Here is a 15356-nt window from a genome sequence, read left to right as displayed (position 1 = left end):
TCATGGAGCTCCTATTCTAACAGAGGAGGTAGACAATAAATTACACTGATAATACGTAAAAAGGTTATGTGGTTTGTGAGCCAACAGTAAGAGAAAAGCAATAGAACAGATAAGGGAAATTAGAAGTACAGATGTCTGGAGTATACAGACAGGAGCTCAGGGAGCTAGATAGGTCTCACTGAAAAGATGGTACTTGAGGAAACTTGTGAAGGACATAAGGGAGTTAGCCATGTGTTTTCTGGCAGAACAGTATGCCCAATAGAGGGAAGGGCCGGTGGAAACGCCCTGAGGCGGGAACATGTTCACAAAGTAGTGGGAAGGTTAGTGCAGCTAACGTAGAGGAAATGAAGGGGGGAGCAGCAGGAGACAACGTCAAATTACACAGAGCCTTGTGAGCCTACAACTCTCACTGATAGTCTGAGTCAAGCCACTGCAGGACTTGGGGCAGAAGAGCCAGCTTCCATGAGAAAACAGTCTGTATTGAGGCGAAGCAGGCGTATTAATGGGGGCAGCCATTATAGTAACCCAGACGAGAGCTGGTAATGCTTAAGTCCCGGATCACAGCCGTGAATGTGGAGAGAAATGATCAGATACTGGGTATAGTTTGAAAATAGAGGCATTTGGTAAGGGGATTTGCTCACAGATCGTACATGAAATGGAAATTAATAAGGGTCACAGACGACCGAAAGGATAGAGTTGCCATCATCAGAAATAGGATTCCAGATGAGGATTCCAGAGTTGTGGTGTTAGGGCAAGTTCCTCTGGGAGGGGCAGGCCCTTACAGTGGGAGCGACAAGACTTCCGTCTGGGAAATGTTAAGTTTGAGACGCCTGCAAGAGCAGGTGTGGGGTCGGCATCTGAACATACAAGTCTGGTGTTCAGGAGCGAAGACTGCCCTGAAGACACAAGCTTGGGAGTTGTTAGCGTGTAAGTGGTATTAAAGCGATAGACCAGATGAAATTCTCCTTGACCGAGGGCAAGTGCAGAGATGAAAGAAGAAGGCCTGGCAGTAAGCACCAGAACAATGTAATACTAAGATTTTGGGGAGAAAAAAAAAAAAGATAAGAGCAAAGGAGACTGACTGGCCAGAGTCATCTAGTGGATTTCAAGGAAAACAAACGAAGTGTATAAAGTAACAAAGTGTATAGCAAAGATCCTGGGAACAGGGGGAAGAATGTTTATGGAGAAGAGATGGGAATAGCCCCTACATTGGTGGTGGTGAGGAGCAAGGACGCCGTAACTGGAAAGCACGCAGCAAATGTGAGCTCATAATAGAAATAGTGGCAGGGCTGGTAATAAGTGTGGTGACGGGTACCATTCCAGGAGCCCTCTTGGTGCATGCAGCAAGATGATTAGAAGTGGTTCTACTTCGGCCAGCCGGCCACTAGAGCAGAGATTCCTCACATTTTTTGTGTCATGATCCTTTCCAGCAATCTGTTTAAGCCTGTGGCACTCTTCCAAGAATAATGTTTTCTTTTTAAGTGCAAAAAATAAAATACATAGAATTAAAAAGAAAATGCATGTAATGCATTTAAAAAACAAATGCATTACATTTATTAATATATTAGATAATATGTAGTAGGGTGTCTAATACCTCTCATAATTTCATCAGAGTGATGATTATGAACAATACCGCAACATCTGCAGCAGGTTCATTATAGAAAAACATCTGTAGTTTCTGTGGTTAGCAATTTCACCGGTACTGATGGTATTATTGTGGCCTGTTGCCTATTTTAGTAATTAAAAGAATTGCTAAATATCAGTTAGAGGTTGTGAAAACAAAAGTACTTTTCCCCTGCTATGTTCATGGAGCTCTAAATTCCATCCTTGAACCCCAGATAAGAACCTTTGAATTACAGGGTAAAATAATTCTTATATATGAGAAATTGACAAAGGAAAATGAATTGATGTGTAATTTTTAACACAGCATGATATAACAACATCATTTTTCAAAGAAGAAAACGGTTCTCAGAACATGGTAATAAGAACAGGGAGATCGTTAAAGTGATTAGCAGATGTGTCAATAATGTCAAAATCTCTGCTTCAATTCTGAGTAAATCCATCAATTTCATCTAGGGGGGGAAATGAGATGCAGGAGTGCTGGTGAGCTGTGTTGTTTATCCCTGACATTAGCCAAAGGTGAAAAGGCATGAGAATATGTATAACTTTGCCTTCCACTTCTGGAAAAAAAACAAACTTTAACAATATTTTCTACTGACAGATTAATAAGCAACCTTTTGGATAAGAGGCTCCGCATGAGCCACTCTGATTCAGTATGTCTCACTCTTTCTACCCTCACCTCAAGTGATTAATCTCATGGGCATCCTGACATGAGGGGAACATTTTGGAGGGGAAAAAAAAATCCAATTTGATCCACCACCATTTTAAAGAAGAAATCAAAATGCTTTAGTATCAACCCCACAAAGAATATGTGCTGAAAACAGAAAACCCACAGGCTAGGAGGCTTTGTGGAAAATATTATACCCCAAATAGTTCAAAGATTTATGTTAGGATCACGAGTGCCCTTTGGAAAGGATTGTAAACCAAATCCTCTTGGCTTCAAATAATGTGATTAGGGCATGTGCAACCTTATGAAAAACATTTTTATCTTTCTATTTTACATTGCATGCAAAAGAGGAACACATGGAATTTATATCAGTTTATATTTTTTAATTTAATGCTGTGATGATAAGCCAGTAGAGACTTTCTTTTATGTCAAGGTAAAAGAGTGCTCTGTCAAGCAGTAACCTTGATGTTGTGGTTCCTTTTGAACAGGGAATGCGGAGCAGGAACCTTTGTCAATTTTGCATCTTTGGAGAGGGATGGAAAGCTTCCATACAATTGGTGAGCATCACTTTGGAACAAGCCTCTAGATAGCTTATCTATGCTGTGTGTGTGCTCCAGACTTTATTTTACTCTTTTGGAGGGTTACATGGTTTTGTCTGATTGTGCTTTCACAACTTTGGAGAGAGTGGACCTTCCAAGGTTAGATTTTAATCACTGGATATATTAGTTTGTGTAGGTTTACTATGTTATGAGGTAGAGAAAATGTCTAAGTCTGCTGGGTATTCACTATATTAAACAAAGGACTAACACAGGCATAGATATAGCCCCAAACCTTGCCGAAGAAGGGCTTCAATACAGGAGTCACACTGAAGGAGTAAGTGGTGAGAAAGGCACAGAACAGACCCCAGCGAGGCAGCAGGAGACAGGGCAGCATCTCTATTTCCAACTGACATTTCAGTGCCTGAGAATATTAGCCCCTACTTCTGTTCAGAATCGAGGGGATATATTCAGTCCAGGGCTCTCGACTCTTAGACTTACAGGTAAATGAAGAGCAAAGGCAGTAAAGTCCCATGGGGAAACCTGGCCTTATTTTATTTTTTTCCTCATGCTTGAGTGTTAAGGACCTACAAGGAGGAGGTATCTGGAGAATTTAGAAAGCATTATCAGGAGACTAAATTGATATTATACCTTAACACTGATATGTGAGAATTAACAATCCTATCCCCTGTGCACTGCCAATGGGTACCCAACAAAACTGTTAATGAAGTCACCATTTAATATAAAGCCAGCACTGCTTACATGATCAGGTTGGTTTCTTTTGCAAGCCACCATGCAAAGCACATTAATTTAAATGGATACATTTCATGTTAATCCTTGGTAAATGGTCTTTTTTTTTTCTTGTTTTCCTAATCTTCCAAAATGGTGATCTTCAAGAAATAGATAGGTGAGACTAGAAACTTTACAGAATCCATGAAAAAGGGAGGGCTTTAATTGGAATATAACTTCTGCTTCCCTGAATGAACATCTAGCAGTGGAAAGTCTACTTGAAATAGGATTCTTTTTAATAAGACAATATGTTGTACTATTTTTAAATTTTAGCCTGAATGGAATTTTGCTATTTAACTACAACTAATCCAACTGTGAAGAAGAAAAACTCATAACCCCACAATGGTGAAAAGTTAGTAAACAGTTCTTTCTAGGTTTCTTCAAATATATTAACAGTCTTGCCAAGATTAAGAAACTTAATTCACTGGTCCTTGTCTGGCTTGCCCTTTAAAAAGGCCCAGTCACAAAGCAGGGAAGAACAGCACATCTAGAAATTGACCCAATCATACCTGGGACTCAGGGCAGCTGTCTGTGTATTGACTAACTGCACACTCAGTCCCAATTGATAGAATATGGGACACCAGTTATGGGAAAGCTAAGGCAAAAGAGAATTCACTTCAGGACCTTTCTAGAAAATCTACAAAACTCTCCCCCTGCTCTTGGCAAAGACAGTTTTGCCAGCACCAGCCTGTTCTGACTGACAGAATAGATTTCTCAGTGGAAACTTGTAGTGACTAAAGTGACAAAGTGACAGCATTTCTCCTCCTACTTCCCAGTATAGCTATAGACTCAGACATAGGCTATTTTAAAATCGACATTAATGAATGCTCTATTTTGCACATGGTTTAAATACCTGAAATTTCATTCACACCCCACTTTTTAGACCAGTAGACTGAATTAGAAACAAAGTATGACGAAATACTCTTGCTCTCACTCAGCTCAATATTAGTCATATTACAGACCAGGCAGGTTCATGAGCTACTTGTCTTGAATCAATGATACCTGAGCATCCTCCCATAGCTCTGTTTTAAGGGTTATTTTTCAGCGATGATGAATTGACTTAAACTAAAAGTAATATAGAAAGTCACACCTGAGAGTGCAGCTTTATAAGAATGCGCCCCAGAAGCTTGAGGTCTTTCCCAGAATCAGCAAAGGCGGAAACTGACCTTTGGTAGATTTTTCCTCACACAAGCCGCTGTTAGTGATCAAATGATGCTATAATGGTTCCTTAAAATAGGTTCAAGCATGGCAGAGGTAATAATATCCAAGAATAAGACTGGAGATAATTAATGAGGCATTTAAGAGCCTCATTAAACTGAATGTAAAATGTAATCACTTAATAGCAGACTAATCGACACAAAATAAGTTGAAAGGAATATATCTGATTACCGTATGGATGTGTGTGAATAAAACTGGTGTTGGCAATATGAGAGCATGTAAACCCTCACGTTTCGGATGGAGTAATATTTGATTGTAATTAAGATGCTTGTCATTTTAATTGATCCCGGTAGGTGATTTACTGATATCTGTTCACAGTTTATGTTACTAACTCTTGCCACTTTTTCATCTTTACATCTGTTATATCTATTAATGCTCACAGGCGTAGGAGTATATTTGCTTTCTTAACCCTGCTACCCTCATGTCTTTGGACTGATTATCTTTTGGCATTTTATATTAATCCTTGGTAAGTGATTTTTTTTTTTTTTACTGTTTACGTAACACAAAGTCTATAAAGTTAGCTCTCCAGAAGTAAAACCAAAAGGAAAAATTCTCTTTAATTATGTGATGTGTTTGGGCTGCATCTAAAATTATTAATCATGTGTTGAAATGGATTAAAAGAGTTTCTGGTACCAACATGCTAACTAACTATAATGTTTTTCCAATTAAAATTTTCTCCTTGGGATGTTCTTGGCAAGCTTTTCTTCCATTTATTACAAGTCATTTGTTTCTTCATTCGGTCAATGCATTGGCTTCTCATCTTTGTAAATGATGCTTTCCATTTTCCTTACCATCTCCATCCGTTAGAGATCCTCGTATTTCCAAAACGGAAGAAATGCATTTAGGTAGAGAAGTGCAGAATACTGTTTGTTTGCGGTGTTATTAGTGTTTTCATAGTAATGCTAACTCAATGAATATTGAGCAACTGAGTGCAAAGCTTCATTATTTAAGTATCTTATTTAATTGTCCCCACAACTCTGCACAGCCCCATCCTAGACACATTGAAATAGAGGCTTAAGGAGATTATCTTAACATCATACCACTATATAGAGAATCTAGGTTCCAATCCCCAGAGTCTGCAAAATCTATTCTTTTCTCCATAAAAAGCAGCTTCTTTAAATTCTCCTTTTCTTAACTTTTAAATCATTTTAGTAATCAAATCTCAAATAGTATCCTTTTCAGTTTGCATAAAATCTAATAACAATAATTTGAAAATCTGGGACTAACATATCTAGAAGGACTGTTTCCTTTACTGAGCCACAGGAGAAAAGGTAGTAGTTTCCTGACCAAAAACAAAAATCATTGTCCTGAAGTATCCAAGGTGTTTAGGTACTAAATTATGTACAGACAGATCCAGATATATGTGCAAGTCCAGAAGGACTTAGGAAAAAAGCAATAAAAATAGCTCATGAGGGGCTCCTGGGTGGCTCAGTGAGTTAAAGCCTCTGCCTTTGGCTCAGGTCATGATCTCGGGTTCCGGGATGGAGTCCCACATCGGGCTCTCTGCTCAGCAGGTAGTCTGCTTCCTCCTCTTTCTCTCTGCCTGCCTCTCTGTCTACTTGTGATCTCTGTCTGTCAAATAAATAAAATCTTTAAAAAAAAATAGCTCATGAACTGGAAAAATGGCGCCTGAGTGGGGAGAGCGGGGGGGAGAGTGAAAGATGAAAAGCAATCTACAGAGTTATTTATTCCAAAAGGCAGTTGATCAAATGTTCCTCAGCTCCTCCAAGGACAGAATAAACACAGCCAGCAAGGTTAGGATTTCAAGTTGCAATGGAAGAAATACCAAAAAGGACTTCCTCACAAAAGAGATTAATACCAGCATGGGGGGGGGGGCTTGTTTTGTTTTAAAAAAAATTTTTTTTTTTTTTTTGGAGAACAGAGGAAAGTGTTGAAACATGGTAGACACTGATGTGCTAAGTAATGGAATCAGAAGAATGTCCTAGATAATGAGGACTCATTCGCTGTTAATCCAAGTTGGTTTTAATAACAGTTTTGAGTATAGGGTTTTACAATAGCCAACACGGTATTTTAAGTATTTGATATCAGATAGTATTCAGGTACGAGTAGTGCCAAAATTCCTTTCTGACCTTCAAAATATGCATCACTTTTCACTCAACACCTATTAATCATTCTCAAGTATTCTACCTATCATCAGAATACTTGTACCCAATACCCTTAAAGTAACCTCCATGATAACGGTTCAAACACAAGCAAGAAAGATGCATATGCTCTTGTATTAATTTTTCTGCTTAATTCTCTGACTTTCCCACAGTATAGTTTCTACCCTTATATCAGGCCTGTGCTTTTTTTTGCATGTCTTTCTTAATAGGTCCCCCTGATGCACACATCTTCAAATTCCAACAACCCCTTCACAGTCTATTTATAGTACTGATCAACTGGCATGAGACCCAACTTAGCGGGGGGCGGGGGGGGAGCCCTTCAGTAGTTGTGTTTGTTTGGTTTTTGCTTAGAGTCTTTTTGTTTGTTTATTTGTTTGTTTGTTTAAAAAAAAAAAAACCCTTCAGTCATTTTTAGAAGAATGGTCTTGAGACTGTAAATGGTTATCTCCAGGTGAGAAGAGAAGGCAAAACATGGAGCCCCAGGCTTTCTGTCACTTTCAGTAAGGCAGACACATAGAAACCAATGAGAGTACACTAAACATCAACTCTGTTTTCAGCCCAAGGCTTGTGCTAGGTCAGATATAACAAAAGGAAAATACACGATCCTTGTTTTTTTTCAGGTACAGCTAGCTTAGCACTCCCAAAGCTACCCGAGGTCCCTACTGTTGGCGACTTTTCTCTTCTTCTAGTAACACGTGGATGTTTCCCCCTGCTTTCATTTCCTAGATAGTCATTTTTAAACCTCCTCCAGATGCGTCTACTTCATATTTCACCTCGTCTGTTAACAACCACTCAAAACAGAGCCACCCACCCACCTCCTTCCTCACACACAGCCTGATTTCTTCTCTAAACTGCCGACTTTGTGGGAATAGATGTTCCCGTTAATTTTTTTAAATCCTCCTGATGAGTGGTCCGTGTGGATATCAGGAGACGCTTTCTCTCTCATCGTGTTGCTCGAATCTTCTCCCAGGGTAATAGCAAAACCGGAACCGGTCACCAGTGCCCAAGGTGGCTTAGTCTTAAGATGGTGTTCTGCCAGGATTTCTGGCTACCCTCATCTCAGTTTGGGTTTCCTGATCAGAGAAAACCATTTCTTTCGGACCAGCTCTATCTGGATTCATTGTTACTACTTTTTTTATTAACGCCATAGTCACCTCCTGCTCTGCTGAAGTATCCATCTGCCTGCTCGAAACCTGCCACAGTTGTCATTTTAACCATGAAGCAACATTTAGTTTAAACTGTTCAGCTTCCTTGTGGTTATTGCATATTTTATTCAGAGAATGATATAACTCTAAACCCCTTTTTAAGAGTTGGGGATGATATCCAGTTAGCTCATGAAAAAGTAAGTAGCACTTGAGAAGTTGGGGACAGTTAGAGTATTGTGGGTTGTTTCAGGGTGGTTTTGTTGGTTTGTTTTTAGTCATTGTAAATCCCAGGCTTCTTCCATTGCCTCTTTTCATATTCCCCTTCACAATGAATTCCTGTCTGTCCGGCTTTCCAAGATCTCATAACCATGAAGGACGTACGCATCTTAACTTCTTGCAGTCATTAAGATTTTGAACCTTCCCTAACTGATAAAACTAAAAGAGAAAATTAACAGATGTGCATGACTGTGTATGCCTATTTGCTATTTGTCTATGTGTGTTATCAATGACTCAAAAAATCTTTTGCAATGACAAGATGACACCCTAAACATCACCTCAAATGTTCACGATAACAGGCACACACACTAGCTCTTTCCATAAAGTCCTGATGTCCAAATGGCTGGCAAAAACTTTATTTACATGTTTAAAAGTGAATCGTCCCCTAATTTAAGTCTTAGAATTAGCACAACAATTGAAAAGGTAGGAGAATTCCATCTGCATGGTTGTGGAGTTTCATAATTCAGTCCTGTCCTTGTCCCACAGCCTAAGGCTATGAGAATTTGGAATCTTTGGCAATTCTGCAAAATCTAAGCAGAACATAAAGGTTGTACACAAATCATGAAGACATACACTTAAACATACACTTTTGGCATTAAGTTATTGAAAACATGTGGTAGAATTTTACGTTCTATGTAAAATTCAATCAATGAATGAGTTTGAAAGAAAAAAAAAGTGACTGTCTCCCAGGAATCAGGTTTCTACACAGCTGTTGAATAGTAGCAGCTTAATATTTCAGCACTGAATTTATTCAGTGTCACTCTCCCACATATATTTGTTTCTTCCCAGTTTCCCTTTAAGTCTGTTTAGATAGGAAAAGTTGGTTTGGGATTTGTTTTTTCCTTTCCCACTCTCAATCACCAAGGTAGGTGATTGGAAGCCTCCTGACTTCACCAAACCGTTAGTTATCTCAGCAAACATTCCTCTGTCATAAAGCAATAAAGTCTTTAGCTCCCATGATACAAAGTGAACGTGGGATTCCTAAAGTTAACCACATTGCCTTCACAAGAGCTGAGTAGAAATTATTCAAAAGCTGTTCATTTAGGTTCCCAAATGCCTGGATGATACAACTCTGTCCAACATCACAGTGGTGTTTTGAGGGGATGAGGGAGAGCCAAAATAAAAAATGGAATGTCTGTTCCCTCTACATCCCAAACATGAAAGACAGAAGATGAGGGAGAACAAATAGCTATGGAATGGATTGTTGTCACTCAGAAGTAGGAAGAAATAAAAACGGCCTGCAACCAGGAAATGAGAACCAGAAACACCACTTGCCTAAATGGGTATTTCCCCTAAATTCCCTGCCCTTTGTAACTTCCTATCCATCCACCAGTTCCACTTCCCAAGTCTAGTATCAAACTCCTCATTGAATCATTAAGTAAAATTGTGGGGGCAACACAGCAAAAGTATTTTGTTTCAACCCAATTCATGAAACACTTATTGAGCACCACAGTGTGTCCTATTACCTGTGCTCAGCTCTTGTAGGGGGGGCGGGGGTAGGGGGAAGGACTGTGTAGCAAGGAGCACAGAAGCAACTGACAGACCCTGGGAGAGACAGTCGGTGAACAACACGCTACAAGGGCACAGAGGAAGCAGTGTTCCCTTGTGCTACAGACTTTCTAGAAATGAAGGTACTTGGATATTCACAATTCTAATTTTTATTTTTTTAAAGATTTTGTTTATTTATTTAGAGAGAATGAGCATGAGCAGGGGGGAGGGGGAGATGGAGAGAGAGATTCTCAAGCAGACTAAGCTGAGCAGGGAGCCCAACTCGGGGCTTAATCTTGCAAGCCTGAGATCATGACCTGAGCTGAAATCAAGAGTCAGGTTCCTTAACCAACTGAGCCACCTAACCACCCCCAGAATTTTTAATATAATAAATATTCTGGCACATGAGAGTCTTCAGATCACACTGGTTATTTACTACAGATGGCTTATTTTCTGCAAGTTTGAGTGCTTCTATCAATACTTAAAGACCTTGGGAAACTATTTGTAAAAACTGTTACTCATAATCATATCAATATTTGTCATTTATATAAAACAATAAAAATACAGTAATGGAGTATTTTAGCAGAGACCATATTCGCATTCATTAACTTAGGTCAGTTATCTCTTATTGGTTGAAAACGATTACCCTAACTACCCCCAATAATGTAATTAACCGAAGCATACATTAACATTGCAGTCACATTGTAAGCTCATGTTTGAGCTTACAGAATAACAATGAATTAAGAAGTAGTAAGTAATAGGTACAATTCTTCAGATAGCTTAAAAAAATAGCTCAAAGTTGAGTAAGAACAATGCCATAATAGAATTCTATGATACTTGCCAGGGTGCCTGGGTGGAGCTGTCAGTCAAGCATCCAACTCTGGATTTCCACTCAGGTCATGATCTCAGAGTCATGAGATCGAGCTTCGCATCAGGCTCTGTGCTCAACACAGAATCTGCTTGAGATTTTATCTGCCTCTCCCTCTGCCCCTCCTGCTTGTGCACACATACACTCTCTCTCAAATAAATAAATAAATCTTAAAAATTAAAAAAAAAAAAAAGATACATGCCAACATGGAGAGCACAAAGTCACATTCCCAGGAAGATACTGAAAAGGTTCTTTGAGTCTTTGACAACAAACATGTCCACCTTCCCAGACATGTAGGTCTCCCTTTTATTCCCCAATTCTTTCCTTCTCACTTATAGATCTTAGAGTTTTCAGGCAACATATATTTCTGTTTATTTATAAAATACTTCAGCCACTTAACCCCTAGTAGCAAGAGATTTTATTTCTAGAATTTAATATTTGGCAAACCCAAAATCTAAAGTACAGGTACATTCCTGTATCTAATAGACTGTTTAAGAAGTGAATCTAAAATTATTATCATTATCTTCTCATTTAAGGAAAAGTAATTAAACAAACTGGAGGTATGTTTAATAAAAATCAAATAAAATTGAGGTGTCTGATGTACTTATTTAAAGCTCTTGAAGTTTCATCATTATGTCAATCAATTCTTTTGCCCAAATAAAGCTGTCTTTTTTTTTTTTTTAATTCTCAGGAGTAAAAATGGTTTAAAGAAGAGGAAACTGACTAAGTAAGTTGGTTTTTTATTATTGAGATATAACTGACCTAGAACAGTGTGCAAGTTTCAGGTGTGCCATGTGTTGATTTAATACACTGATATAAGGCAGTATGAGTCCCACTGTAGCATTCAGCCAACACCTCCATCCTGTCACATAATTACTGTTTCTTTTTGTGGTAAAAACGTTCAAGATTAGTCTTAGAAACTTTGAAGTATATAATATGGCAAGTTTTTCTTACTGTTTCTTTTAAAAAAACATTTTTAAAAGTTCTTCCCAGTGATCTTCACTTCGCAAATCAAAATGATTGCTTGTCTTCCAATAGGAGGGATGCTTAAGAAAGAGGCAAATGTAGGGGCCCCTGGCTGGCTCAGTGGGAGAAGCCTGCAACTCTTGATCTCAGGGTCATGAGTTCAAGCCCCACATTGTGTATAGAGATTACTTAAAGAAAGAAAACATTAAAAAGAAGCAAGTGTATATTTCAACAGCTAAACCATTATGTGTGGGGGTGTTTACATGTATAGGTGGCAGAGGCCACTAAGAAAGTGTATCACAGAAAACAAGTCAGGAATAAGGAAAATTGTCATCATATGAAAACTGAGAAAGAATGCACTATTGGGAATTATGAAAGTCTTGTTGGAGGAGGTCTGCTATTCTAAATCGAGAAAACCTCTAATAGCTCACTAAATCAAAGTTGTACAAAAATCTTTGCCATTTTATACTTGAAATGCTGTGCTTAGTATGGGGAAAGGCTTTTACTCTATTTGATATTATAATCAGTACTTTGAGAAATGCTGTCTCAGGAAGTCTTTGTAATAAATAGAAAAGAATAATTATTGTAGCTAGCCTTGGTTTCACTTACCTACTGAACTGCTAAGTCATAAGAATTAAGATTCTGGAGCAAAAAATTACCCATCAGTTGATTTCAAAGGTCTAATTAGATTGTCAGTCACCTCTAGGCCATTAGTTAAAACTCTGCAAATAAAGAGTGGAACATTTCCATACCTAGAGTTTATCCTTGATATTTACCTAGGATAAAATATTGATGAATTAATAGGAGGCAATTAGGGATTCCAGTCAAATCTGTGGTATTCATGGCAAAAATTAACAAGGCAGGAAACAACAAATGTCAGCAAGTATGTGGAGAAAGGGAAACTCTCTTGTACTGTTGGTGGGACGGTAAGCTGATACAGCCACTTTTGAAAACAGTATGGAGTTTCCTCAAAAAGTTAAAAATGGAGCTACCCTATGACCCAGCAAATGCATTAGGGGGTATTTACCCCAAAGATACAGATGTAGTGAAAAGATAACATGCACCCCAATGTTCATAGCAGCAATGCCCACAATAGGCAAACTGTAGAAGGAGCCAAGATGACCTTCAACACATGAATGGATAAAGAAGATGTGGTCCATATATACATTAGAATATTTCTCAGTTGTCAGAAAGGATGAATAGTCACCATTGGCATCAACATGACTGGAACTGGAGGGGATTGTGCTGAGTGAAATAAGTCAAGCAGAGAAAGACAATTACCATATGGTTTCACTCATATGTGGAACATAAGGACTATCATGGAGGACATTCAGGGAACAAAGGGAAAACTGAAGTGGAGGGAATCAGAGGGGGAGAAGAGACTATGGACTCTGGAAAACAATCTGAGGATTTCAGAGGGGAGGAGGTGAAGGGATAGATAGGGTAGCTGGGTGACGGGTATTAAGGAGGGCATGTGTTATAACCAACACTGGGTATTATATGTAAATAATGAATCCCTCGAACACCTGCATCAAAAACCAATGATGTACCATATGGTGACTAACTAAACATTAAAAAAATGTTTTTTAAATTTAAAAAAAATCTGTGGCAGGGGTGCCTGGGTGTCTCAGTGGGTTAAGCCTCTGCCTTTGGCTCAGGTCAAGATCTCATGGTCCTGGGATCGAGCCCCGCATCAGGCTCTCTGCTCACTGAGAAGCCTGCTTCCTCCACTCTCTCTGTCTGCTCCTCTGCCTACTTGTGATCCCTCTCTCTCTGTCAAATTAAAAAAAGAAAAATCTGTGGCATTCACGCTAGTGGAGTACATTAAAAAAAAAGTTGATGCAAAATATTTCTATTTAGCCTTGAGTGATATACAGATTTTTTTCAGGTACAGATAACAGAATAATTTTTTCCTAAACCCATTTCAAATCAGTGTGTGTTCCATTGGCATATATCAACTGATGTAGGAGAGACAACATCAACCAAAATAGAAGAGAGCTAGTGTCACCTGAAAAGAATGATTTGATAGGAACAGAAAGACTTTGTTGTCCAAAATTTTTGGTTGGGTTGTTAAGTGAAGTGGAGAGGCATGTTAGAAGACAGCGTCTCTGGACCAAAATGGGAGCCACTGTCAGTCTTGCTCCTCCCAAGACCTGGCAGGGAGGAGGAGAAGCAAGACATGGACAAAAGTCTGGGTAAAGTACAGTTGTGGTTGACCCTGCCCACAAGCCACATCACGTCACATCACGTCATGTCAAATCAGCTTCCTCCTTCCTTTTTCTCATTTTCTTTCTGGTCCTCCCTCCTTCTCCAAAGGCCTGCTCTAAAAACCTGTCTAAAAGAGGGGAGCCCCCGGGCACCTGGGTGGCTCAGTGGGTTAAGCATCTGCCTTCGGTTCAGGTCATGGTCTCTGGGTGTTGGGATCAAGCCCCGGCATCAGGCTCTCTCCTCAGCAGGAAGCCTGCTTCCCCTTGCCTCTCTGCCTGCTTGTGATTTCTCTCTCTGTCAAATAAATAAATAAAATCTTTAAAAAATAATAAAATAAAAGGGGGAGCCCCTGCCCCACATTTTTATTTGTTTTCTCGTTACCCTTTCTCTTTCCCTCCCAGAGCCATCCCTACCCTACCATGTCCCTGTGGCTCCCTTTTCCAGTTTCTACCTATTCTCACTTTACCAGTCCTCTGTTCTACCTTCTCTTCTCCCTTTTCCCCCTAAACCTTTATCCTCCTGATCGCTCCTCCCCCCTGGCTTGTTTTGCTCCTCTTTACCATACTTCCCACTTCCCCTCTCCCTGATGTTCCTTCTTTTGTTTCCTGGCCCTTTCTCTGTCTCTCTTTTCCTTTTGCTTTTTCCTACCCATAAATATTTTCTCAGATTGCCTTCCCTATTTGTGCTTCCATTCTCCTGGTAACAGGATGAAAGCTAGAATCGTTAAACCCAACCTTAAGGTCAATGCACTGCTCAAAGACAACAGCCAGAGAGGGCAGGTCTAAGGGAATTCATTCTAGGACTGGAGCTCCACCTTTAGTCATTCTCTTGGAAGGTGGCAAATTTGACGTGGGTATGTCCTTTAACCAGAAATATTCTCCTGCAGAGCTGGTCAACATTCCACTGCTGAGGAGCCATGTGATCTTGAACTACTCACTTTACTCACTTAGCTTTGGCTGTCCCATTTGAAGTGTGGGGCTGATGTTGCTTCAGGGATCAGTTGTCTTCAGTTGTCTACTTCAGGGATCAACCGAGCAATAAAACATATGTGAATATGTATGCTCTGGGGTGTGTTTTATGGAAACAAGTCATTAATGCTATTAAGTGAAACAGTTAACATTCAAGTGTAATCTGGGATGTGTAATGCCCTTTAAAGTCTACTAAAATCTTGGGCACCTGGGTGGCTTAGTGGGTTAAAGCCTCTGCCTTCAGCTCAAGTCATGATCCCGGGGTCCTGGGATCGAACCTTGCATGGGCTCCCTGCTCAGCAGGGAGTCTGCTTCGTCCTCTCTCTCTCTGCCTGCTTCTCTGCCTACTTGTGTTCTCTGTCTGTCAAATAAATAAATAAAAATCTCTAAAATCTACTAAAATCTTAACATAATCTGTCATATTGGTTAATCAACAACTTTAAACAAACAGCTATTCATAATACTATGCATTTGCTAATAGGAC

General features: G+C 39.4%; 1 protein-coding gene across 2 annotated transcripts in view; it reads left to right on the top strand.

The window, feature by feature from the left end:
• The window catches only part of PTPRO (protein tyrosine phosphatase receptor type O), a 243832-nt gene that overhangs the window by 201763 nt on the left and 26713 nt on the right, over positions 1 to 15356 (top strand). Inside the window, exons 16-18 of one of the 2 annotated variants that reach the window (XM_045073123.1) lie at positions 2776 to 2844; positions 5213 to 5296; positions 11422 to 11457. In XM_045073123.1, coding sequence (XP_044929058.1) covers positions 2776 to 2844; positions 5213 to 5296; positions 11422 to 11457 — 189 coding nt within the window. The remainder of the gene's footprint in view (positions 1 to 2775; positions 2845 to 5212; positions 5297 to 11421; positions 11458 to 15356) is intronic. The other variant, XM_045073124.1, reaches the window with a different exon arrangement.

Source organism: Mustela putorius, unplaced genomic scaffold, assembly GCF_011764305.1.
Source record: "Mustela putorius furo isolate JIRA1106 unplaced genomic scaffold, ASM1176430v1.1 tig00537227_pilon_pilon_pilon, whole genome shotgun sequence".
NCBI classification, from domain to species: domain Eukaryota; kingdom Metazoa; phylum Chordata; class Mammalia; order Carnivora; family Mustelidae; genus Mustela; species Mustela putorius.
This window is presented reverse-complemented; position numbering and strand designations above follow the sequence as displayed.